The following is a 26,590-nucleotide window of genomic DNA, read 5'->3' as shown; positions in this document are numbered from 1 at the left end:
TCTAATTAATGCGTTATAATGAATTAAGCCACCAAAAATATACTGAGATAAGGATAATTTGATTTGCTTTATTGCATGGTGTTGACTAACATGGAGATATGTAATGGGTTAGCAAAGGTGGGGTACAACTGATGGCCACTGGTTGACTAACTATAGTCCTAAAGGAAATGCAGAGGTGCCAAAGATCATCACCTTTGAGGTCATCACACAATCCGTACACGGCGAAAAGCCACTATCCCCACTAAATAAGGGGGAAAACTAAACTCGGAATATCCAACATAATAGAACAGCCTCAAATCCACGACACTGAGATCTCTGCATTCCCAGCCATAAGCTCCGCCCATTCGGCCATTTGGTAGCCTGGGGGGGAACACACTAGGACCTGGAGCACGCAAAACTAGAGAAACACAAAGCAGGATGGCCAGCGACACCAGCTGGCCAAACAGGGAAATGACAGATGAGCAAACTTTTGCTGCATTTCTTCCATTGCTAGTCAGATACTTGCCGCATAGATGATATACGACAGAGAAAAGGAGAGGCGAGGGATGAAGGATGGAAAGAGAAAATCATGTATAAAAAACTAACCAGAACCTGAAAACATAAAAAATTACCCTTACCGGGTTTCTCTAGAAGAAACCTGTGGAATACAGAGAGAGCACACAATCACTTCACAAGCAGGGTGAGTTTCCCGAAGCCTTCTTAACGCTATGTTGTTCGTAATTTCTAGGTTAAAAAAAACGATGTAGCGTTAAGGAGGCTTTGGGAAACATTATAAAATGCATTACCATTATTTTAATGTGAAATCTAAATGAATAATTATCAACAACGAGAATTTAATGAACACTTTTGTGAAAAACAATACACAAAAAATTATACAATGCAAAAAATTGTCATTGCAATGTACCATGTAATCATCCCCCTTGGGGATCCCCTCCCAGCTTGGCACCCCAGGCAATTGTCTGGCTTGCCTGTCCTGTCCCTTCACCTCTGTTTCCAACTCTGAAGGTGAGAGACTACAATGATCCACCATGGAAACTCTACTTCCTTTACAGTAACCCTTGAAACAAATAAATTACTTTTCCTGTCTGTTTTGGTACTCTGTACGATTATCTAGTTCCAAACAAGCCAAACCAGGAATCTCCAACTTTTTTCACAGTAAGAGCTACTTTACCAAAGAATATCATATAGAAAGAGAATCATCCTTCACCTTTTGTTCCACCATTAAATACTAAATTATGAATAGCATAGTTTTGAACTGTTTTCCTGTTCTTCCAAAAAGCACCACATCACACACAGACATCTCATTTTGTCCAGTAGATGGCGAACTCTCCAAGCTCTGTGACGCAATCCCGTCGTGCGTCCGACGTAAACACGTGTGCGTAATGACGCTCATACACGCCCCCTGACGTACTGTGAGCGGCCGGCAGTACAGTGTTCTGGTGCTGTTCAAATGGAAGTTCAGTACTAAATAAACAAATCGCTAAATAAAACCGAAGTACCGTCACAATGTCAGTAATGATACTGAAGTGTAGCAGGTAGGTGTGTAGTACCAGTGAAGCTCTACTATCGGTACTTAAGAATGACCTACGTGTCACGTCGTAAGCAGAGTGATTCTTTTAAAATACTGTTATGCATTTCAGCTGCTCAGGGTGGCAGCATGCAAAATTAGTTATGTCAACTCTATTTCTGCATGTACAGTGCTTCTGCATGTGTTGAAACATCGCGTCTGAGATTTCGCGATGCACATCATGCATGTCCATTTGGTATGACGTTAAGTGGATATGTGTGCATTTCACTTAAAGCGCTTTCTTATTTATATATTATTCATTATTTTATAATGACATCCAGTATTTCATGTCTGTTGTTCGGTTATTTTTATTTATTGACAACTCTTTTGTAGATTAAGATCAGTCTTCAGATTGCGAACGTTACATCATCATCTGGTAAGATCCCTTCCAACAGAAAGCGGATGCCGATACTGGTTCAAATGCAGTTTGCTTCTCTTTACGTTTTCAGACGAAGCTTGGGCTCTCGTTTGTATTACTTTAATATGATTTTTGGGACTGGGGTTGTAACAAGGTGTGAATGTGTTTAGCCGTCAACGTAGTAGTTGATAGTACAGCCATGTGTAAAGGAAAGTAATTCAGTCATGCTAACTATGTTTCTCATAGAAGAATATTGAAGTGGTTGGAAGAAGCTTTTGTGCCGTTTGCAGCATTCAGTGTCACTGTCATACTTGAATAGATTTCAGTAATATGATAGCTGGGTAATTACCTTTGTCTCCTGTGACATTAAACTTCAAATGGCTGTCATCTCCTGGTTTATTTTATGAGCGATGAAAACTGTCAATGTCTAGCTGTGGTGTAAATGGTTCCTCATTGGCTCATGCTGTCCCCATGATCATCACAGATGTCCAGTCAGGCCGGATCCGATGTCCTCTTCGAGCGAGTCGGCTCCGCCAGCGTGATAACCCTGAACAGGCCCAAGGCTCTGAATGCCCTCAACCTGTCCATGATCAGGCACATATACCCACAGCTGAAGGTGAGCCAGGAGACCCTCTGGTCCAGCAGGTTCATCCTCTGATCAGCTGTCTGTCTTATCTGCCTTTGTGACCGAGCTTTTCTGGTTTGTTTTTTCACAGAATTGGGAGAAGGACCCGGAAACCGACCTCGTGGTTATTAAAGGGGCTGGTGAAAAAGCCTTTTGTGCTGGTGGAGACATCAGAGGTAAAATTTTGTCTATCAAGACAAGTGGTGTTGGCTTATCAGTATAGGTCCTGTATGCTTCTTTTTTATACATTTTTGTGTCCTGATAGATGTTGTTCTCAGTGTAAAAAAGTGAGCTGATTGTGTGTTCCCACCCCCACCCCCACCCCCAGCCGTCACTGAAGCAGGCAGATCTGGAGACAGCCTTGCCCAGGACTTCTTCCGCGAGGAATACATATTAAACAACACAATCGGTGGGTGATGTTCCATCCATCCATCCATTTTCCAAATCGCTTATCCTACTGGGTCTCGGGGGGGTGGTGTTCCATTTCACTTTATACTGCTTGTGGTTGGATCCTCTCATCCACACTGTTCCCATGTATCCTTAGCTCTATGTATCCCGACCCAGTCCTCGGGGACCCCCAGATGGTCCACATTTGTGCTCCCTCCCAGCTCCCTAGCAAGACCTTGGGTGGAGGAAAACCATCTTACACACACACAGCAGAAGCTGCACGCCTTACCCTTCCTGCCCCGTTTCTCAGTAGCAATAGAACATCAACCAGCTCATGTATGACTTGCTGAAATGGACTGAAAATGATTTGCGTTTAACTTGAGTTGTTGTAGAAATCTCGGTGTAGCTAGTTTTGTGTGGCAGTCCGAATTACTTGAATAAATTTTTCAAAATCGGTTATAATTTTTGCTCTCGCTCAGCTCTCTGTCAGACAGTCCACACTTTTGTTCCCTACCGGAAGCTGGGAGCATGGACCGCCTGGTGGGCCCTGAGGACCGGGTGGAGAATCACTGATTTAAGGCAGTTTATAAGCCCTGCCAGAAGGGGGCTTTTCAGGAGTAGGGCTGTACTGGCTCAGATGTAACTTTAAAGTCTGCGATTTGATGTTGGTAAGAACTCATCATTTATTTTGAATTGATACATATTTTTTCCCTTTGAAGGAACATACCAGAAACCATATGTTGCCTTGATTGATGGGATAACAATGGGGGGTGTAAGTATCTTTGCACTTTACATAATCCTTTCTGGAACGTTAATTTTGAATGGTAAGTTCAAATGTTGATGCCTTTTTATTATGAATTTTCAACTTTTTGCCATTGATGCCATAAAACAGTGGTTTCCTGCTATTAGTTTTTGAGCTGGAATAGTCCAGTCAGGTTTTGGGTTATGCTGGGTGTTAAGTTGTAGGTCTAATGCTGTAACGGACTGATTCAACCGCTAGGTATGTCTGAGGCCTTATAAGTCCACGTTTATACACTTTATTTATTGCATTTTTCCAGATATCCCATAGATGGCAGCATTGAGCTTTGCGTTGTCAGCTTCCGTTCCATTTGTGAATTAATATCCAAGATGGTTTTTTATTGGTTAGTTGATACAGTGACATGAGCAAAACATGCTGACATCACTGTTTTTTTTTTTTTTTTTTTTTTTTAAAAAAAAAAAGCTTTTGTTGTCATTTGCCAGGGCCGGTCAGATAAAGGGAAACTCTCATATATAGAATTATTTTGCATGTTTTTAAGGTAACAGTTCTCAAGTATCAAGTTTATTATTACATCGACTTCACATGAAAAGATACTTAAATTTTTCCTGCAAACTGTCATCAGTTAATAGTACACTTAAGAATTTCAGTGTATAGCAGCCACAGACAATAAGGATAACACAGACAAATCATATGGACAATAAATCACACAAATCAATAAATAACACAAATGACACAAGGCATGAAATCACAAAACGAGTAATAAATGAGTGTTGGTGATAGAGTGTAAAACAGTGAGTGTACTGTAGTGTCACTGCAATTCTGTCAGTCATTAATCATTTTAATCATGCTCTTTGACAAGAAAATATCACATGATCATTTGTGGCGCTATCAGGTGTTACAATATACAGTAAAACAGCGCAGGACGTGGCCGATAAATGTGGGATGGGCGGGTAGCTCAGCGCCTGGGCTGTGTCGTCCATGGTCATCGGGCCTTCTGTCCATCTGCAGTGATGCGTGCGAGTTGGGGTGGGATGCCCATGGAAGAGGTAGCCTGAGAAGATCCCCCTGAATGCTGGTCCAGGCCAGCCCGTGTGATGCGTGACATGTCCTGGTGCCGACCCACCTGACACCATGTCCCCGGCGTCTCGCTAAAGCTGATTGGACTTTGGAAGCTGTTATCACACCTGCTGTGGATAACATTCCTGGATAATAGAGAGCTGGGCCCATGCGATGTCTCTTACGTCAGAGCCCCGTGTGCCCGCCCGAGTCTGCTGAAGCGGGAATGTCGTTTGCTGACGAGCTGGCTAGGCTGACGACTTCTTGCTTAACTTTGCCGGTCTGTGATACTTCTTGGGAGAGAGCCTTTGTGGGGTGTGGTTTCCCCTTGGTCTGCGCGCGGCCTGATCCTCACACGTCCTGTGGGCTTCTTCCGTGTCTTTCTCCCTGCAGTCCTGTGTCTTTCTCACCCTTTCCCTCTGTCTTTCTTAAGCTGAGGCCCTCGTCGTGAGCCTGGCCGCTAGCCCCGTCCTTCAGATGATAAGCGTGCAAGCCGAGCAGTGCTTTGCTTAATGCCGGGTTTATACATAATTCATGGGAGAAGATAATTACTACTGACTTGTTTGCTAAACAAGGGTTCAAGACGAGGGTGTTCTGCCACAGGGAGAGTATGGTGAGCCCCACCCCCAGTGCTTAAATGTAACTCTGGCTGCCAGGTATTGACTTCCTGTGCCAGTTCAGGTTATGGTGGGGGGGGGACTGATTCCTAGATCCTCTAAACCTTAATTATCGCTTAATTATTCATGTCTTGGTGACCACCACTCCATACAATGTTTCCATCACTGGTAAGGATGAATCTGTATGAGGGGTGGTGTATGGTTCAGTGGGTCAGGATGCTGTGCCTGTGGTGAGAAGGTCACCAGTTCAAATCCCAGGGTCAGCAGAATGATGTCACTGTTAGACCCTTAAGCCTTCAACCAGGAGTCCTTCAACCAACCGTTGCTCTGGGGACAGGCTGACCCCACCTTCTCAATTGCACATCACTTTGGATAAAAGCATCTGCTAAATAAATGTATTTGGTGCGAATTAGAGAGCTACTGCCCCCCTCCCCCCCCCACACACACACACACACTTATACATGAATTTTATCGTAAGGTTCGTTTTTTTCCGGTGCTGGAAAAATGGGTAGACCTGCATGGGAAAAATTCATCAATCACCATTCAAAGACAGAAGCTGTGAGGGTAGCAGAGCCGTTACTGGTACTTCAACACATTTTGGCTGCAGCCTCACATTTCCCTTAGATTACAGAGCCTCAAATAAATCTCCTTCAATTTGTTTCAGTCTGATGGACTCTTTAATCGAAATGCACTTGTGGCTTAAAAATACAGGCCTTCCCATTTAAAGCTTGATATTTATGGAGGCGATTCAGGCTTAATATTTAGCTGATTTTTTTAAGAGTTGACTGTGAATCATTTCCAGTTACCTGTAAAAACATTAAAACCATCTGAAGATTGATCTGACTTAAACGTATGTATCTGGAATTTGTTTCAGATGAATTTACTTTCGATCTCTGCTAAAGAGAGCTTACACGTCTTGCTTGATATTTGATATGCATTTCGAAATGGCAGGGGATGATTAAAAGATGCATCTAAATGGTATTTCAGCTCCATTTGGGTTTTGAATGTAATTTCCTTAACCACAAAATCACCCGTTGCCCATTTGAGATAGCAATCAGTGATTAATGAGGAAGCTTATGACATAGACGTGTAGAAGGTTAGTAACATCTCCTAAGATCCTTGTTTTAAGGGAAGTCAGTGATGGCACGATTGTTCCAGAGCACTTCACAGGAAGCATCTGAGGAAACATTGGGACCACAATCCACATTCGACTGTTGATAATTTGGAAGATCTTCCCGAAGCCAGATGCTACATTTATCGTGCTGGCTGTGAGATGAATGTGACTTGTAGCGCAGTTAGCATAAATGCGGGGCTGGTCTGCTTTTGGTGGAATAGATGCTAACACTCTTCAGGAATTCTCACCCAGCTCCCGGCCCCTGGCATTCGCCTTCTCAGGGAGATCATTTCATGCAAGGGTCTCGTAAGCATGCTTGGCATCTGCATGCTTCAGGAGTCACATCGGGGTTCCAGATGATCAGAGACGATGGACAGGGTGGAGAAGCAGGGAAAGATTGTATGGGAAAGATTCAGATGCATTTAATACGGAATAAAATGGAGACGGCTGGGTCAGACGGTCCCTAGAGTAGATTGGGGATAATGGCCTTGCGTGATAGGTACTACGGTAGAATCACCCACCAGCCCTGGGATTTGAACCAGTGACCTTCCGATTACAGATACAGCAGAGCCAAACATCACCCCTGATACAACCCACAGGACATATGAGGATCAGGCAACTTCAACGCAGCCATTCTATGGTGATGAATATCTTTGGGAGACGATGACATGAAGGACATTCCCCCCCATTAATAACAAGGTTATCAGTGTTCTGCGGTTATCAGGCAAGAGAGCAGGGAGCCAAGGTCAAAGCTAAAGCTGTAAGTAACTTGGTGAAGTTACACTCTGCTCTGTTTTGAGATGCAGCTTCCCAAACCGAACAGCTAGTTTAAAAATAAGTGGTGACAAGTCATCTGGTAAAATTAAGGGTTTACTTATTTCTTGACATAATTGTGTTTTTCTGTTGCAAAATTTTTCCCCTTCAGGTCTCCAAGGCATTGTATCTCCACCGCTTATTATAAATGTACACGTGTATTTCCAGTGATTATCATACCTTAATGTTAGTGATTTACAAACACACAGCTGTGCTCCCCACTGTTTTCCTTATATAACTCCAGCGATAACGAATGGGCAGTGAGATATGGCCAGTCCTTTACTTTCCGATAAATATCCTTCATCCCTCAGCCAGGAATTCCCTTTTCCGCTTGCGTTTCTCGGACGTTTCCTTGGCATGTCACGGTGTCCAATATTCTGTTTTAGACAAGCTCACGCTTCAGGCATCTAATTTTCCATGCAGTAAAATCTTTACAGGTTACTAAATATCTTGCGGAGTTTTCATAGCTTTAACCAGATTGTTATTGGAACTCGTTAAAATGTTTCCCTAAATTAGACTAAGGAACTTCTCCGTGGATTAAACAGTGACTGTTAAGTAAACCGCTGTGCTTGGCACATGTCTGACATCCTGCTGAATCTGGTATTCAGTTCTTCAGTGTACACACATCTTCTCCACCCTTCTTCTCTTCATGGTGACTGAAGACAAAGTGAGCATATGTTTCTCCTCTCTCTCCTGCTAGGTCTTTGTAATGTAGTGTTAAAGCCAAAGAAAGATCAAGCAAAGATCTCTTGAAGTATCCTATAACCCTTTGCTGGCTTTGGTTGGGCCTTCACTGTACTACCCTCCAAGAAGTAATGTATTTTCTTCTTATATTGTTATGTAAATTGAAGCTCAGAACTGAAATATGTCTGTCACCCCACTGTTTAAGAGTGGGTCCAGTTGACACTCATGTCTGTCATACAGTATTATCCCTTATCCGTGTTTGAAAATGATGCTGTGGGATATCCCCAAAGTGACCTCAGAGTACACTCTCAGGGCCACAAAGGACTGAACAGAGTTTTGAGCCTGCCACTTAACCCTGATACCAGAGCCGGTCAGGGAAACAGAGAAGCGTCATGGCAGGAAATCTTTGTTCCTCATTACAAGGGAAAAACATCCTTTTTATGAAGTACATTGACCTTTACATTTATACACATAATCATTGGTTGGTAGCGCTTTACATTAACTCCTTCATAATGTCTTTATAATGCATTCATAGAATATGCAGTACATCTTCATAATACATTCATAGAACAATCACAAGCAGCATGTAAGTATACCTTAACATCCTAACATACTTTAACAGCTGCGAAACAAATTAATAATAAACATGTTAATTGTATAATCATAAATGAATATACCTTACCTGTCAAGGTATGTTACATCAATGCTTCTTATGAATGTTCTCTGAATGCATAATGAATGCATTATAAAGCTGCTGTTAATGTAAAGCGTTGGTTTTATGTGACAGTAGTATAGATGTTTTATAATGCTAACAATGGATCCATACTCAGGTCTTCTCGCATCCCAGCTTGGAAATTGCCCCGGCAACCTCTGACCTTCCTTACCATTTTTCAGCAGGCTGGAACCTAAAGTGTCTGATGTCACTCGTCTTAATTAAGTCGTTCCATCCGTGATCCGTTCTTGCATCCCTGCTTGAAAAGCAGAGATTAATCTTTAGCATGTGTCCTATATGCCTGGCTCAACTGCAAAGGTATTATTCATGCACTGTCCTTCAGGAATGGAGTTTCTCCCCACAAACCTCTCCCTAGCAGGTTTTTTTCTTCCTTCATTGCAGTGGCTTTCCATCGAGGGTGACCTTCATGTTCTCCTTATTTATTGGCCTCTTTGTCGTTTGCTTTACGCGTTTCGCTGATGTTTCCCTGGTACTATAATTCAGTTACATTTAACTCCCCACTACACTGGACTGGGCCTTTGTGGAAGGCTCTGCTCGGCAGCATCAACTTACAAGAAGTCTCAAACTCCTCTGTGATACTTCCCTGTGTATGAAGTTAACCCTGTGTTACTGAGGGAAGTTTTGGCTCTGCAGAGAACATGTTTCACCAGTTGTTCTGTGGCTAATACTTGTGTCTTAGGAAGGGCCGAGAACCCTTGTTCAGTATCCTTGGTTTTAATTTGGTCTGTTCCTACTTATACCTGCAACAGGACAGCATCCCAAGCAATGGGACTAGTACCAGTACAATCCTTAAACGTCTTTTCTCCTGTGATTTATATATATATTTTTACTATAAATACAAGAAAAAAGCAAAATTCATTTCTGTCAACAAATATGTATATCTGTTGTTTACATTGTATTTTGAAGCCCTGCTAATGTAAAAGCATTACCGGATTGATAAATAAGTTCAGTATCTGTTATACCCAAGGGCGAGCATGATGAGTGATACATAATCATAGGGGTGACCCTCTCTGGTGTCTTTGGGAGGCGTAATCGTACCCAGTGGTGAGGGTGAGAAGGCTATATGGCCCCATGCAGCCCATTGATTGACACTGATGGCATGTTCCTGCTGCAGGGCGTTGGCCTCTCCGTCCACGGATGCTTTCGGGTGGCCACAGAAAAGACTCTGTTCGCCATGCCGGAAACCGCTATCGGTAAGCAAAGTCGACACTGTCCCACTGACTCACAGCTAGTGACCCACAAAAAAAAAGCTTTTGTCTTATATGATCAGGTGACCATGTCATTTTGGCACAAGTTCTGACATTAGCAGTTAATATGGCAGGGGCAGTTCCTGCATACGCCTTTTTGTTTGCATGTATCACTTATTAAAAATTGGTGCTAATGTGAAGACTTGGCATGAAAAAAGTGTTTACTCAGAGCTTAACTGAAAGTTCTAGCCAACCTCAGTCATTCTGAGGGTCATCACTGTCTCAGCAAACGTCTGCTTGCAGCTGTGAGCCTGCAGTCACCAGCCTTAGAATAAAAATAAATCCAGTTCAGTTCAGCTGAATGTTTGTTCACAGGTAAACGGGGTATCTGATGTGTGATCCTGTGCTTCCCAACCAACCCAGAGTAGCACCTCTGCCTTCCAGCGAGCACCCGAGGGGGTGGGAGCCAAAACACACGCTTGTTCTTGATTAATGTGGAACCGGGGGCCACAGTTACTTACGTTAGCGCATCCAGCGGCAGGGAAGCACATCAGAGAGGCGTGTTGCGGGCGGCGAAACGCCATCCATTTGGAAGGAGTTCCAGGGGCGCGGCGGGAATCTCGGGACGGAATGCTCACTACGTGCCGGCAGCGGCTGACCTGGAGGCTGGGAGCCGTCCAGCTGAGCTGCACGTCCTTTACGCCCATCGGGCCTGTACTCACTTCCTGTCTGCTCTCATAACGTCATGATTCACCTTCGGTCTGTTGCCTGTGTTACTGAGACATCCTGTGTGCAGGGAGAACGTAGCTTCATGGTGCAAAAGTGCTTCCATAATAAAGCCATATTATTATATACACAGGAGATATTTTGCATCGTTTATGTTTATTTATATTCAATCTACCTCCATATATATATATATTGGAAAAAAGTTCATTAATTAAAACTCAAAGTTTGTAAATGTCATTTTATTTAGAGTATATCACACGTGATACAGATGCATTGGGCTAATGTGGAATTATAGCGCAGAAGTAGCTTTTGTTTTTGGTCTGCTGTCATTGCTAATCTAGCATAGAGGTACTTTTTGTTACTGGTGTGCTATCATTGCTAATGTAGCATGGCGGTAGCTTTTTGTTATTGGTGTGCTATCATTGCTAATGTAGCATGGCGGTAGCTTTTTGTTATTGGTGTGCTATCACTGCTAATGTAGCATGGCGGTAGCTTTTTGTTATTGGTGTGCTATCACTGCTAATGTAGCATGGCGGTAGCTTTTTGTTATTGGTGTGCTATCACTGCTAATGTAGCTTGGCGGTAGCTTTTTGTTATTGGTGTGCTATCACTGCTAATGTAGCATGGCGGTAGCTTTTTGTTATTGGTGTGCTATCACTGCTAATGTAGCATGGCGGTAGCTTTTTGTTATTGGTGTGCTATCACTGCTAATGTAGCATGGCGGTAGCTTTTTGTTATTGGTGTGCTATCACTGCTAATGTAGATTGGCGGTAGCTTTTCATTATTGTGTGCTATTAATGCTAATGCTTTTGTTATTAGGGTAGGGGCTGTAGCTTGGGGCTTCAGCAAGTAATTTCTTAAAGCTTCATTGTGCTTTTAGAATGACCTACTGTGCTTTTGCACAAATCATCCATTCACATGAAAAACTATCCTTGTGTTATCCAACATAAAAAAGTACAAACGTGTGCTTAAGATTGTGCTTAGCGAGACCCATTCAAGTTCACTTTTGAGTTTGCTTATTTCTGTGTCATTTACCCGATATTAACATGAATTAAATCCCACTGTGCTGTCAGCCCCCTCTTAGAGGCTCATCAGCCCAGGAAAGATGGGGTTGGTGACAGCATCCTTCACACCATCCAGGAATAGCAGTCCTCCCTGTATCCTCAGCGTGACACCAATGATTGGCCTTCAGAGCCCCCTGCCAGCTTTGGCTCTGGTTCTGCCCAAGAAGGGCTTAGCTTGGCAGCTGGGTAGTTTCCAGCACAGAGGCCCACAGAAGCACAACACGAGGAAGGGCACAAGTGAACTATCTTCCTAGTTTCCCATCTTGCACTTTGCATCTGTGTTGATCCTCAACAAGTCAAAAGTCCTTGTCTTTGTAGAGGAAAAATGTGTCAAAGGGCTTGAAAGTCTTTCTTATCCTTCTTGAATTAATTTACTTTTCCATCCGGAACTAGTTGGTCTAAGCTAGTAGTGGTCCTTCATCCAGGCTTAACTGATGCTACTTAACCGAAGCAACAGCGAACTAAACTAAAGGTCAGCATGAAACATGCTCCACTTGAAGCCATTTATTAAGTTGACTGTGCATTGTGCAGATGGGACTTAAGCTTCCAGATATGCTTCCAATATGATCAGTGCCGTGAAGGTAATATATACCGGTACTCTTTAAAAGAAAAGGAGGTGGAGCCCCATGCAGGCAAGTGGATGGATGGTGCTAGAGATTGCTGGTGTGCTGAGTAAAGCGGATTCATCAAGTCTTAGGTTTTAAGATGTAGTAAAGAAGACCCATCAGATCCATCTGTTTAGCTGGAAGGCTTCCCTCACTGACCTGGACCGCCCTTGACACGTGGATTAAGAGATTTTTTTTTGCCTATCAAACCACATACTGCTGAATTAATCCTGTGGGTTGATCTGTGGTCACAATCTGCATTTATGAGAGTATCATTTGAGTGTGGAATTGGGGTCACAAGCTTTAACCCCTGCCACGTGTAGTCTGGGTTTCATAGGCCATGCTTCATTAGGAGCTGTCTTGGGAGAGTCGCCCCCTGGTGGCTCATACAGTATGTAGTAAAACATGAAAGAGGTTTTAAGGTGAATTAATTTGGAAGAATGTCGCAAATAATATCTGTTTAAACATTTCTGAATATTACTAACATAAATGACATACAGCTCTGGAAAAAATTAAGAAACCACAGCACAATATTTTGTTTCACTCACTCCTCAATTTATGGGTATGTGTCTGTGAATAATATATATTTTTCTGCAAACTGCAGCCTGGCTCTTCCCTGCTTCTCATTGATGAAGGGCTTCTTCCTTGCTTTACAGGACATCACGGGCCTGATACGAACTGTCCTAGCAGTGCACTTCACACTTGCACTCAATGCTTTCCATTGTTTTTGAAGGTCACTTGAAGTCATCCTATGATTCATGAGAAACGGATATATTAACAGTCATCTCTGGCGTTAGAAAGTCACTTCCGCACTTTACCTGGCTGCTTTCTGCTCATTCCCAGTGTCTCCTGCTTCACCTTGTTCTCGTGTACTGCTGTCTTAGAAACTTTGAACCTGCAATCAGCCTGCTGCGCAGTGCAGTCTTCTGCCAGCAGAACCAGGATTAAACCCAGATTTAAACATGCAGGGTTTTTTTTTTAAATATAGAGGAGTCTCTTAATTTTTTCCAGAGCTGTATAAAGGCTTTTACCCAGACATTGTGTCTCTTAACAGACCCGCATAGCTTGGCATGCTGCTGGCGTAGCGCTGGTCATCTTCCAGCCTTTTAAAGTCCCACAGTGCAGTGTGTCCTCATTCATGATCAGTGTTTTTCCATCATTTTCCTGTTTGTTTATTTTTAAGTACAGCTGTCAGGTCCATCTCATTTTGTATGAACATTTTGAAGTGCTAAACCCCCGTCTGCTGCCCAGGGGACACACATAGCTAGTTGCTTTGTTAAACCATTGAATCTGGAGAAAAACATAATCATAATATGTCACACTATAGCTTTCTGATCTTGCTTAATTCAAGCCAGTTGGTCTTATCAATACAAACCCTTTATAGCGGTCAAAGGGAAGTGTTTTATGACATATATAACCAGGGAGTGTCCAAGTTAATAAAAATCCACTCTTCTGCTCCAAACATTAATACATTAGCCTGAGACCTACATTCATGGACCTTTATATAAACCTTGGGTACAATGCATAAAAAGCTTGTTACTAAGTGAGAGAGTTTGGTGGTGATTATAAATTTAGCTAAATGCTGTATCTGTTCCACTCTGTATGCGTCTGAAACTGTCACTAAAATGTATATTCTCCCAAGAATCATAAACGCTACCTCCAAACCGGAAAATGGCCGTGGTACCTTCCATATTGTGATGTTTGTGAGGCATTTTAAATGAAATCCCCATCAAAGATGCTTGAATTTTCTGAAGGATCAGTCAGTGCTTCTTTACCAGATGGTCAGAGAAGAGAGATGAGCTGAATCAGTGAAAATCCCCTTTCCTATGGTTACAACGAGGAGATTTAAATTTAAAACATGAATGGCTGACATTTGGGTTTTGTAAATGATTTTGATGCCGGTTTGCATCGAATGTTATCAAAATATTCCTTCTGCTCCTCTCTGAACTTGTACCTTTTTTAATCTTCAGTGTTTTAAAACCCCGCCATGACACCTTGCCGTGGGCCTAATGAAGGACACCCCTTTAAAAGGGCATTATGGCGCATCCCGCCATGTATCCGGGGGCGTTTGTTTGTACTCTCTTAGTTTGGTCTGTGCCACTCTATCCTGTAAAGCCAGAGCACCGCAATTTCTCATGAAACATAACTAACCACCGTCTTCACTTGGCCGGTCATGTGACATAGTTAGTTCAACGTTCCCCCTCGTGAGACCATTTCATTCAACGCAAACTCCTTACCTCGCAATTGGTTCCTGAGGAGGTGTTTTGGTCATGTGACCCTGTCGATGACCAGGCACTCTCTCTCCTTCTCTCTGCAGGCCTGTTTCCTGATGTCGGCGGTGGCTACTTCCTGCCCAGGCTGCAGGGCAAGCTGGGCCTCTTCCTGGCGCTCACTGGCTTTCGCCTCAAAGGGCGGGATGTGCAGAGGGCAGGCGTGGCCACGCATTTCGTGGAGTCCCAGAAGGTAGGGGCAGCGCAGAGACGGGGGCGGGGAGCAGGAGCGCATGCTTGCGTGTGCCAGCAGCAGAGAGAACACGGCTGACTCAGCGCATCGCCGGCCCCATGGACGAGCGTGTCTGCAGGTGCCTGGCAACACTACCTGTCCCCGGACTCCGGTGTCGCCAGTCGCCCTCTGCCACCATAGCGTCCACAGCTTTCAGGGTCAGCTGGTTCACGTGGGTCTGGTCCCACCCACCGTCACAAGTCAAACAGCCGGCCAAGGGCCAGCTTGTCCCGGGAGTCAGCCAGAGAATGAGTCCTTGAAAATGTAGATCTTAGATGGCGTTCAGTCTCCAGTGCTGCATCTTTGTGCAAACCAGGCCAGGACAGAAGGTGCCAGAAACTGATGCAACTCAGCGGCTTCTGCATTTCAGCCCACAATGGGGGGAGGCACCTTGCTGTAAGAGAGGGAACTTGGCACTGTAGTCCACTGTAGACCTCACAGGATGAACCAAGAACTCCTTCTTAAGGTGGCCGTGAAACTGGAGAACCCTGGATTTTTGGCTTGGGAGACCTGTACGGTGTCCCCTTCACTCTCTGACATGGGGGCAGTTGTTGCCTCTGTCTGCATTCGTTGTAAAATTCTGGATAAACCAACCAATCAGCATGGACGTAACTGTCAGATACCAGGAAACTTATTAGGATGATCTGCATATAATGAAGATGCGTGTATAATCACAGGCTGACTTTATATAGTCCAGTTTGGCAGTGGCTCAGGTCCACAACAGATGCTCCCCCTGAGTGCAGGGGCTCTGATCACGTGCTTGATTTCAAGCTCTTTGTTTCCTAGAGGAAATCTAGGCCACTGACGTCATAGAGGAGGAGGTTATGCCTCATACACGGCCCTGTTTGTTACTATGATTGGCTGTGCCCTTGAATTATTCTGGCAGGTGCGACGGGATTTAAAGGAAAGGAAATGTATTTATTAACACAATTAATTTATATATTATGGATTATATTTCACAATAATTTTAAGAAATATATTAGGTCTTCAGTTAAGGAAGTTCATCCGTCCATCCATCCATCTCCCAACCATTTATCCAGTATCGGGTTGCAGCTGTGGACCACTATGATAGAAACTGACATTACAAGATGAATAACGTCTGACTTTCATACCATAGCTTGCAGCTCTGGAGAAAGACCTTGTGAACCTGAAGTCTCCAACCTTGGACGCCGTTGGTTCAATGTTGGACACTTATCAGAAGCAGGTAGGCCTCCATGCTGCCCCTGGCCTGAAAAGCGAAAGCTTTTCTCCTTGACGTTCCCTGAGCCTTTAACCATTACATCTTATTGGGTAAAAGGTCTTGTGTTCAGTGTGCAGCCAATAGACATGCATGGTAAAAGGGCTGCAGCTTATCTTTATGCTCTGCGTTTTATCATACAGCTTTTATGGCACCCTCCCCACCCCTACCCTAGGCTCTAGCCATGGCTGACCATTAGCAGCCCGTAAATTTCAGTGCAGAGACAGGAGGCGCCAGTGTGCAGATCTTTGTCAAAGGTCGGATGGGTACCTGGATGACCTGACATTCAAAAAAACACGCAGGGGTTGCTCTTTGTCCTTATTGGCCACATGCCACCCCCAGTGGGCCACATCAAGGCCGCGGATGAACAGCATTGGAACAGTATTCATGGTCAGCCTGTCTCCCGTCCTGGACTCAGACAAGTAGTGAGCGTTCAGGGCAACTGTCAGGCCAGAAGGCAGGGTCTGTGGAATTTTTGTGTAGCAGGGAGATGCCGTTGGGGTTTAATGATGCACACTAGCCTCGGCTATCATCAGTCATCACTAATAACAGTAGGGGTGGGGGGATGGTATTGCCCTACCTGCAGCTCACCTGCTTCGACAGAAAGCAAGCTCTGTTGCAGAAGTCAGGAGGTCAGCTTTGGTAAGAGCAGCCATATGCTAGCACTCTGTTCCAGTTGGCCGTAGCGGAGAGTAGTTTTTTATGCACGTGGGTGGTGGCCTTTGGGCTACGTTTGTGCTGAGGGTCCCTGCCATGTCTCCACAGAGCAGTCTGGACCGAGACAAGCCTTTCTCCCTGACTCAGCACTTGGATGCCATCAACAGGTAAATGTGCCCCCTTCTGGAACCCCTTGTCCTCGCCTCATGGTCCCACCGTGTCCGACAGCCAGGGGCACCTGGTTAATCAGCAGAATTTGAGAGGCTGCAGGCCCCTATTGATTGGACTCTGGGCTTGTTTTATCCTCCCGGACAGTGCAGGGAGAGTATGGGGAGAGAGATGCGAGGGAAGCTGAATCTCGATTTCGGACCGAGTCCCAAAGTTGTAGAGGCAAATCGCCGATTGATCATTTCTTTGTGCGCATGCGAGGAATGAGTGAGGCTCGGGTCCCCGGACAGACCTGCTCACAGCGGGAACTGACAGATGCTCATTTCCTAGAAATGAATCTGGACTCGCCAGCTACACACCCCTCCACCTTTCCTTGCAAATCCCTGTTAAACCCCCTCAGTCCCCCCGCTTGCAGCAGCCTCTGTCAAGCCAGCATTCCTTTTGCTTTGTTTAATTCTGGAGATGTTACCAGCAGGCTGAGTGCACTGAAGGTCATGGTCGGGAGAAGAGGCAGCACACAGACACGGGCGTCCATAGAGATGTCCTGTAACGAGATGGGCGTGGCAGCAGTGGTGTAGCATCACCGCAGCTTGTGCACCAGGCCCTCCGGCCTCACACTGTAAGCGTGCTCGACAGCACCCCCATCCTGCCTCCTCTAATAGACACCGACGGGCCGCGGGCAGCTCCGCCCCACTGCGTCTCCCGCGCTCTCCCTGCCGACGACGATAGAATTGATCCCGCTGCTGGGATCAAGACGCCAGTCCCCGGCTGCGCTGCCGCTGAGCTGGAGGAGAATTAATCATTTAACAAAGCTCATGGCTCCTCACAAGGGACTTACCCCATGCACAGCTTCAGGCCAATCGCAATCAGGATCTCACACACGCATCTTTCAAAACTCAAATCTCTTCAGAGCCAGAGAATGTCAGTAAGACGAATCTACTAAAACTGGACATACACATTTTTATTTTAAATAAACCTTCAGGAGATAACCGATTGGTTATCTCCTGAAGGTTATCTCCTGAAGGTTATCACTTCACAGTTTTGCTACGTTTAGGCAGCCTCAGGGTAACATAGATTCTGAACTGTTTTTATTTATTATTATTTTATATATTATTATTTTATTACATCTAACAGTATTTAATTGCTACTAAATATCAAAATTAATCAAATTAAAAAATTTTGTTTCTCTGTCCTGAACACTTAGTCTGAAATGTTTAAAAGGTGTTTGAAAATATCTAAAGATGTATTAGAGAATGTCTGTAAGATACAATCCTGAGTACAGTATTTCAAAGGGCCAGTGTTTATATTAGTGCTGCAGTTATACATAGTGTGTGCATGTGTATATATACACTGTAATTCTTGTGATCTATATGTTGACATTACTTGACATCCAGAATTCTGAATTACGGTGTTAGGCTGATCCGTCATGAGAAGCCTGAATATCCACTGCAGACTGTTAGCAGCCTTGGTTCTGTATACAGGCAGGAGTAAGAAGTCCACTCTCAGTTTCTCACCAGTATGTATATATTAATTTCAGCAAAATGAGCAGCAAACTGATTCCTGCACTGGGCAGTGAAAGGCAGCTAAATTATCAAATAGGGACATTTTCTTACCACCATTCATACCACTTATGGCCTCTTCAGGAAGGTCCTACATATCGGTGCTCTGAGTGAATTTGCATATGAAGGGTGACCACCTGGGCTGTGATGAGCTTCAGAAAGGAAAGGGGACCTCAGACAGGAAGTGGACTTCAGGAAGGAAGGCGACCTCAGACAGGAAGTGGACTTCAGGAAGGAAGGGGACCTCAGACAGGAAGTGGACTTCAGAAAGGAAGGGGACCTCAGAAAGGAAGTGGACTTCAGGAAGGAAGGGGATCTCAGACAGGAAGTGGACTTCAGAAAGGAAGGGGATCTCAGACAGGAAGTGGACTTCAGAAAGGAAGGGGAGCTCAGGCAAGAACAGGACCTCAGACAGGAAGGGGACCTCAGACAGGAAGTGGACTTCAGGAAGGAAGGGGACCTTACTTGTTTATGTAATACACATATATATATATATTTTTTTTTTTTCTCCAAGGCAAACCCTGGTCTGTATATAGTTTTGTAAGCCAGGTACGCTGGCTGTTCTTTACTAAAAATAAACAATCATAAAAAAAAAGAAAGGAAGGGGACCTCAAACAGGAAGTGGACTTCAGAAAGGAAGGGGACCTCAAACAGGAAGTGGACTTCAGAAAGGAAGGGGACCTCAAACAGGAAGTGGACTTCAGAAAGGAAGAGGAGCTCAGGCAAGAACAGGACCTCAGACAGGAAGTGGACTTCAGAAAGGAAGGGGACCTCAGACAGGAAGTGGACTTCAGAAAGGAAGGGGACCTCAAACAGGAAGTGGACTTCAGAAAGGAAGGGGACCTCAAACAGGAAGTGGACTTCAGAAAGGAAGAGGAGCTCAGGCAAGAACAGGACCTCAGACAGGAAGTGGACTTCAGAAAGGAAGGGGACCTCAGACAGGAAGTGGACTTCAGAAAGGAAGGGGACCTCAGACAGGAAGTGGACTTCAGAAAGGAAGGGGACCTCAAACAGGAAGTGGACTTCAGAAAGGAAGGGGAGCTCAGGCAAGAACAGGACCTCAGACAGGAAGTGGACTTCAGAAAGGAAGGGGAGCTCAGGCAAGAACAGGACCTCAGACAGGAAGGGGACCTCAGACAGGAAGTGGACTTCAGACAGGAAGGGGACCTCAGACAGGAAGGGGACCTCAGACAGGAAGGGGACCTCAGACTTCAGGAAAGAAAGCAATTCCGAAAGCAATTGGCCTGATTTACAACAAATATTTATTATATTGTTCTATTTATTATTTGCATTTCTATTTCTATTTTTATTGTAGTTGTTTTTTGTCTTCGTTGTATGGTTAATTGTGTACATCATGCCACCACCTACACCAACACAAATTCCTTGTGGTTTTTGTACTCGGCGAATATAGGGATTCTGATTCTGATTGAGTCCGTTCCCTGGCCAAATGCTGGGTCAGTCATTCCTTATCCCCTTTGTCATGCCAGAAGAAACCTCCATTCTCTCCTTGACTTCTCCCATGTTTTTAATTTGCCATGTTTTTAATACCCAGTCCATATTTGAATTGTCATCTGAGAATACTGTGCACCTTAAGTATTGTCCTCACAGGAGGACCACTGGTCACGTTTTCAGGCTGTTCGAGGCTAGCAGCATGGAGGGAATCCTGGAGAATCTGCGACAGGACGGCTCGACATTTGCACAGAAGCAGGCAGAGGTGAGAGGCGGGGTCTGTTTAATACGGCATATAGCAATGTGTGCTCCTGTCCAACACCCCCTCCCCCCGCACACACCACTGAGAAGGTATGAACCGCTGTGGTAATCAGAGAGCCCCCAGTGACCTCATATCCTCTGCCCAGACTGAGCCTAAGCCCCGCTCATAGCTAATGCCGGGCTCCTGTAATCATAGCAGAGGTGGCAGTATGTCAGTGCTGAGAGGGGTTGGGCTTGGCCATGTGGGTCATGACTGTGTTTTCATTTAGCCAGGAAAAAATGTGCATCATGTGTGGCTCAGCGGTTTAGAGCACTGTGCCTGTGAAGGGAATGTCGCTGATTCAAATCCCCTGGTCTGAGAGTGATTTGGCTGTTCAGCAAGGCCCTTAACCCACAACTGCCCCCAGGGACCGGCTGACCCCGCTTTCTCAGCTGTGTGTCGCTTTGCATAAAAGCACCTGCCAAAAAACTACATTATGAAAGCCTACAAGAATACAGTAGACACTGAGAATCTAGATTCAGGTTTAAAGTCCTGACTTTGAGACTTGAAAACCATCCATACAATAATGATTTAGTATTGATTTCTCAGTTACCAGACTGTGGATAAAGATGTAATTATGTCCAAATTGATGGTGGTTTTAAGAACACTGGGGTCTGATTGGGCGAATTGACAGCGATCTGGTCTGTGTTCTCCCACTGAAGTGTAAGATCACAGAGGGTGCCGCTGCCTGTTTTAGCCAGACCGTCCTCATCTCCAGCTCTGGGGTACAGGTCTGCGGTTCCTTTTTCCTGCGCTGTTGTGGATGCAAGATGATGAGATAAAAATGCAGCAGAAATAACAAGATGTTTGACACGCTTTCTGGTGCGATTTCCAAGGAGAGCGTGCTGTTAAATTGCACATGTAGCGTGGTGCTACTTGACAGTCGGCTTGCGGCATCTCAGCGCCGGTTTCACCGGCGTAAAGGCGTCAGCCGACATGCTGAGACTGGATGCTGCTCGGTTGCCATAGTACTAAGGTTTTCCCCCCCAAATGTTTTAATAAATAACATACAAATATAGCATATGTAATTGAATGTCATTTTCATGGCCATTCGTTGACTGTAGAGTATGTTGCAGAGCAAAGTATAAACACTGAACCAGTTTAATTTCAATGGCTTGACAAGTGCATCACTGTGACGATTAACAATAGCTTGACTACAGTGGTGATTGTAGTTAATCTTATCACTAAGCCTCCTACTCTAGTCTCTCCCCATGATCCCAATACTTAACATCCATGTCAAATCCCACATTTTCAGTAGTTTTTGGGCAATTTGCAACATTGTGGGCTACTACATGAGCAAAGCCTGAAATACTGTATCAAGGCGTCCCTGGAGGAATGGTCATAATTCATACTCTAAAAGAATAACGTGCAGTAAAATTAAATTAGCGTTCTGTACTTACTAGACACTTTAAAACAATTTCAAGGTTATATTATGGTTTTCTTCTTAAAGGATAAAAGAATGTCTACAATAGTGAGCTCAGCTATACCAAATTCATTTATTAATTCACTTGAGTTAATTTCCGTTTCAGTGAGCATACATTAGTGTAGCAAACTAGCATAACTGAGCCACAATCACAAAGATGACACAGACAGCACATCGTATTAAAAATATAATAAAACAGGCACATTTGTGTCTTTGAGTCATCTGAAGAAATTTGTTTGTTTTGGGCAAAGGTTAATTAGATCATCTCCACTTCAGAGGAGGACGGCCCTTTGGTAATCGATCTGTTGAAGTATAAGTGTTTAAACTCTAATAAATATTAATGAAAAATAAATAAAAGACAAACGAAAGATTAATTTGCCCAACACTACCTCACCGAAAGTCAGCCTTTAATGGAGAATGTTCCTTATTCTCAGAAGTGGACATTTCAGGGTATCTGTCTTCTGTTGGGATAGACTCAGGGATTTTTCTAAGTTCTGCAATGTTGTTCTTAACATATTATTACCATTATTATTATTATGTTATACTTATTTATCCGACACTTTGGTCCAAAGTGACCTACAAGTAAGGATTAGGGAGCGGAGTCAGCCAGGGTCTGTGGAGCAGGCGGGGGTTAAGGACCTTACCGATGTCGCTCAACGGTGACATCACTCTGCCAACTATGGGTTCATTTGTCGGTGAATAACTCCTGCTCGTTACAGGCATAATCACACCTTTGTGAGCCTTCGCCTCCACTTTGTATATCTGACTATGATTCAGACGCTTCCCGCTTAATGGGACACGCTGAGGAATGGTGAGGGGGTGCGCTCATTTCTTTGTTCATTCATTTGTTTGTTTATTCCTTTATTTTGTTTGCCCGTTCATCTGTTTGTTTGATTGTTTGTTTGTTAGGTCATTTGTTTCTGCTGGTTGCTGTGGCAGCTGTCGTGGCAGGGATGCACCGCAGTTAAACCCTCACCAGCTTTGCTTAAGCTCCGGTGTGTTCGAGTGCTGCGGGATTTTTCCAGTATGACAGTTTGAGTTTTTCCCCCTGGAATTACACTTTATTGAACTTAATTCACCGCCTTTAACTTCAGAATAGGAGAGAATTTCAGCACTGAGATGGGTCTCTCCAAATATTTGCCCGTTCAAAGGTGCTTATGTTACACGCCCACATGAGGAATGTATAAACATGGTCAGTGTGGAGTGGAGGGTCCCTGCTGATTACGTTGTAATGGGTCTGCTCGGTCGGTCCCTGTGGATTACTGGAGCTAATAATGATAGTGTGTATCTGTGTTTATATCTCTAATTCCAATTACTTTGCTTATCCAGACGGTGGCTTGGTGTGGTTTATCACTGTTTATTTTTTCCTGAGAAAGTGGGTGTGTAGTTTTTTAGGACAGATATGATTTGTATCTCCCTGAATGAATGGGTGCTTTGTAAGCTATGAACCTTCTTATGGGGAAACCTTCTCTTCTTTTATTTTTTCTTGTATTCGGCCTGGATTGGTATTCATTGTTATTCCGAATGTTCCCATATTCACTGATGTTCCTGTATACTCTCACACAAGCAACCCGGCCACTTGAAAGACAAACTGAAAGCATATTGATTTGCTGAAACTGTCACGTGACTCTTTAATAATGCTGCACTGGCTTTTGCCCTGGTTGTTTTCTCACTTGCCTGCCCTCCCACTAGTTTGTGTAAAGGCAGACATTACCATCATAAACTCTGCCCGTTGAGAGGTGGGGCTGTCGGCTCTAGGGGTCTGCCTCTGCCCCATCTTTCCGTAGATTACAGGCAGATCGCTCCTCCCTCTCTGCTTCCAGTGGCTTCCTCCATCACCAGATCGGAAGCTGTCATCTTTGGTACGGTCCCATTCGCTCTCTTTCTCGCCGCACAACTTTACAGCTCAGTCCATTCAGATTTTTCTCAGGATCCCGCAGGTGCAATATAAACACAGCAACAATGTCACCTAAAACATAACTGAAATGGAAACTCGGGAGGTCGGCCCTCCCGCTCTCGTAATTCCTGTTGCGGCGCTGTAATCGACCTTTTCCAAGCCATTGGCATTTCTGCCTCATTTCCCCAGGCCTAAACAGGCCCAGATGTCCCTGCACCAGTTCTTCCCGAGGGTCTCCCGGGGTCACTCCGGACCCGGGCAGATGAGACTCGCTTTGAAATCAAGCTCAGTCGCCTCCTGGTTCCTACCTGTTCTCAGTGGAGCAGGTGAAGCCGAGACCTTTATTTAATTACTTAAGTATGGGTGACAGGAGTGTCAAGCTCATATTCAGACAATAGAAGGCAGCTTTAAGTATTGTGTTTAGCTCAGTCAGTTTCTCTGTTTTCATGGGAGTCACTACTCCTCAACTCTCATTTAACATCTTCCTGCTAAAACTGTCTTACGCAACTACATAAAATACACTCACTGATATAATTGAATTTTTATTTTTTGTTATATTTTATCATTTTATTTCTTTTGTTATTATTATTGTTATTTTAACCTTATTTATATTTATTTCTCTTTTTATAATATTTTTCGTGCGTTGCGTATTTCCTTTTGAGCACAATCCAGGAGGGAAGAGCAAGAGGAAAAAGCATTTCGCTACACAGAGGTTCACTTTATGTTTGCGGCTGTGACAAATAAATCTTGAAATTCCCCGTTTTGTTTCAGTCCCGGATGCTTGTTAACGTGACGCGGAATCCGGACAGCCGGAACGCCGGTATGCTCGCAGCCCATAACATCTCCCAATCCCACAGACACTGTCCAAGATGTCGCCGACATCGCTGAAGATCACCTTCCGGCAGCTGCAGACAGGGGCCGCGCTGAGCCTGCAGGAGGTGCTGGTTATGGAGTACCGGCTGAGCCAGTCCTGCATGGTGGGTGACACAACGCCATTCCTGTCACCACGCTGGGCACAATTACCCGGGCACCTCCATCCCATTGTTTAAATTTAGCACATGTGGACATATTCACCCGTGTAACTGTCACAGGGATTAAAGGTCTGTGTGTGTGTTTCTTTCCAGAAAGGGAATGACTTCTACGAGGGAGTAAGGGCTGGTAAGCTTTGTAGCTCTCCGACTGACTTTAACAAGTTTGGATGCACAAATTCCCCCTTAAAGGCTTCAGCTGCAATATAATCTGAGTACTCACCCATTAAAATCTAATCTCATGTTGAGACATTAGAAAAGTAAGAGACTGATGAACTGTCCTTATAAATAGCTGCTAAAAAAATAATGATCCTTTTGAAAGACTGCAGAAGGTTATGTTTTGGGTGTTTTGGATCGACTGGTTGTGTCCCCATGACCAATCACCCTGTCATAATGTGACCCTGGTGATACAAGGCATGCACATGTCCATCACAACCCACTTCCGCTACCCCTGTGCCCTGTAGTGCTCGTCGACAGGGACCAAAGTCCCAGATGGCAGCCATCCTCACTGGAGGGCGTCACGGAGCAGTTCCTGGAAGGCTGCTTCGCGCCGCTCGGGGAACATGACCTCCGGCTCTGAGCAGGCTTGCTATAGAGGGGGTGCTGCCCTTTCATTTATCTTGACCAGCCCCTTCGTGGCCTCATTGGCCTTAAACTTTCACTCCTCAATGACCACGCCCCTTCACACCTCACTGGCCACGCCCCTTCACACCTCCCTGGCCACGCCCCTTCACACTTCACTGGCCATGCCCCTTCACACCTCACTGGCCACGCCCTTTCACACTTCACTGGCCATGCCCCTTTACACCTCACTGGCCACGCCCTTTTACACCTCACTGGCCATGCCCCTTCACACCTCCCTGGCCATGCCCCTTCACACCTCACTGGCCACGCCCTTTTACACCTCACTGGCCATGCCCCTTTACACCTCACTTGCCATGCCCCTTCACACCTCACTGGCCACGCCCTTTTACACCTCACTGGCCACGCCCTTTCACACCTGATGGGCCACGACCCTTTACAACTCAATGACCACGCCCCTTCACACCTCACTGGCCACGCCCCTTCACACCTCCCTGGCCACGCCCCTTCACACTTCACTGGCCATGCCCCTTCACACCTCACTTGCCATGCCCCTTCACACCTCACTGGCCACGCCCCTTCACACCTCACTGGCCATGCCCCTTTACACCTCACTTGCCATGCCCCTTCACACCTCACTGGCCACGCCCTTTTACACCTCACTGGCCATGCCCCTTTACACCTCACTGGCCATGCCCCTTCACACCTCCCTGGCCACGCCCCTTCACACCTCCCTGGCCACGCCCCTTCACACTTCACTGGCCATGCCCTTTTACACCTCACTGGCCATGCCCCTTTACACCTCACTTGCCATGCCCCTTCACACCTCACTGGCCACGCCCTTTTACACCTCACTGGCCACGCCCTTTCACACCTGATGGGCCACGACCCTTTACAACTCAATGACCACGCCCCTTCACACCTCACTGGCCACGCCCCTTTACACCTCACTGGCCATGCCCTTTCACACCTCACTGGCCACACCCTGTCACACCTCCCTGGCCGCGCCCTTTCACTCATCCCTGAACACGCCCTTTCACTCGTCCCTGGCCACGCCCCAACAATCCTCCTCAGCCACACCCCTTCTGTTCTCTTGACCCGCCCCTTTATGGCCTCATTGGCCCCGCACCCCTCGGTCGTCCTCTGCTGCTGCTGTAGCATGTAAAATGTTCAGAGCAGATGCCAAAACTATGTATCTGGGGCAGCAGGCACCTGGTTCAATATTAAGCAGCTTAGCATGTGGGAAGAGGGATGGATAGATTGCTTTGCTTTTTAAAATGACACATATATGTCTCTGTTCAGGGAGGGTTCACTGTTGTTCCAACATAGTGTATTACCATTGATGGTGATGTTCTTTTTCCATATACATGTTAGCGGTTGTTCCTCAGTGTGTTTCTGCATTGTTTGCTACAGTTAGTAAGCAGACAGACGAATCTGCAGAAAGTGTGTGATTGATCGGTGTAGTCGTGACTAAATAAACACTAAAACCTT

The 26,590-nt window shown here is 45.1% G+C and overlaps 2 protein-coding genes and 1 long non-coding RNA gene across 43 annotated transcripts; 2 read left to right on the top strand and 1 right to left on the bottom strand.

The window, feature by feature from the left end:
• The first annotated feature begins 1,394 nt into the window (after window positions 1-1,394).
• On the top strand, window positions 1,395-26,590 carry hibch (3-hydroxyisobutyryl-CoA hydrolase). 4 transcript variants are annotated; one of them, XM_048978716.1, is made up of 14 exons: window positions 1,395-1,535; window positions 1,901-1,943; window positions 2,410-2,541; window positions 2,642-2,726; window positions 2,879-2,959; window positions 3,657-3,709; window positions 9,829-9,907; window positions 14,614-14,759; window positions 15,916-16,002; window positions 16,801-16,859; window positions 20,052-20,133; window positions 24,347-24,466; window positions 24,614-24,647; window positions 24,982-26,590. In XM_048978716.1, the coding sequence occupies exons 1-14, from the start codon at window positions 1,507-1,509 to the stop codon at window positions 25,095-25,097; spliced, it is 1,146 nt and encodes a 381-aa protein (XP_048834673.1). In that variant the 5' UTR covers window positions 1,395-1,506; the 3' UTR covers window positions 25,098-26,590. The 4 variants fall into 4 exon arrangements, with proteins under 4 accessions (XP_048834673.1, XP_048834671.1, XP_048834675.1 ...); XM_048978714.1 differs by having other exon boundaries at window positions 20,028-20,133; XM_048978718.1 differs by lacking the exon at window positions 15,916-16,002.
• On the bottom strand, window positions 18,594-19,664 carry LOC125709824 (uncharacterized). Of its 2 annotated transcripts, none has more exons than XR_007382842.1 (3): window positions 19,605-19,664; window positions 19,479-19,550; window positions 18,594-18,627 (listed from the first exon to the last, which is right to left on the bottom strand). It is a non-coding gene; the product is annotated as an uncharacterized LOC125709824 (long non-coding RNA). The 2 variants fall into 2 exon arrangements; XR_007382841.1 differs by having other exon boundaries at window positions 18,607-18,663.
• LOC125709822 (platelet glycoprotein Ib alpha chain-like) lies at window positions 25,155-26,590 on the top strand. 37 transcript variants are annotated; one of them, XM_048978735.1, is made up of 5 exons: window positions 25,186-25,445; window positions 25,494-25,517; window positions 25,566-25,589; window positions 25,662-25,800; window positions 25,872-26,590. In XM_048978735.1, exons 1-5 carry the CDS (start codon window positions 25,186-25,188, stop codon window positions 26,262-26,264), a joined length of 840 nt encoding a protein of 279 aa, XP_048834692.1. In that variant the 3' UTR covers window positions 26,265-26,590. The 37 variants fall into 37 exon arrangements, with proteins under 37 accessions (XP_048834704.1, XP_048834702.1, XP_048834686.1 ...); XM_048978753.1 differs by having other exon boundaries at window positions 25,186-25,517; window positions 25,566-25,685; window positions 25,782-25,829; window positions 25,902-25,949; window positions 26,022-26,590; XM_048978749.1 differs by having other exon boundaries at window positions 25,186-25,517; window positions 25,566-25,709; window positions 25,782-25,829; window positions 25,902-25,949; window positions 26,022-26,590.

The sequence above is a fragment of the Brienomyrus brachyistius genome, chromosome 16 (assembly GCF_023856365.1).
Source record: "Brienomyrus brachyistius isolate T26 chromosome 16, BBRACH_0.4, whole genome shotgun sequence".
Classification (NCBI taxonomy): domain Eukaryota; kingdom Metazoa; phylum Chordata; class Actinopteri; order Osteoglossiformes; family Mormyridae; genus Brienomyrus; species Brienomyrus brachyistius.
Note: the sequence above shows the minus strand (reverse complement) of the source record. Positions and strands in the feature narration are given on the sequence as shown.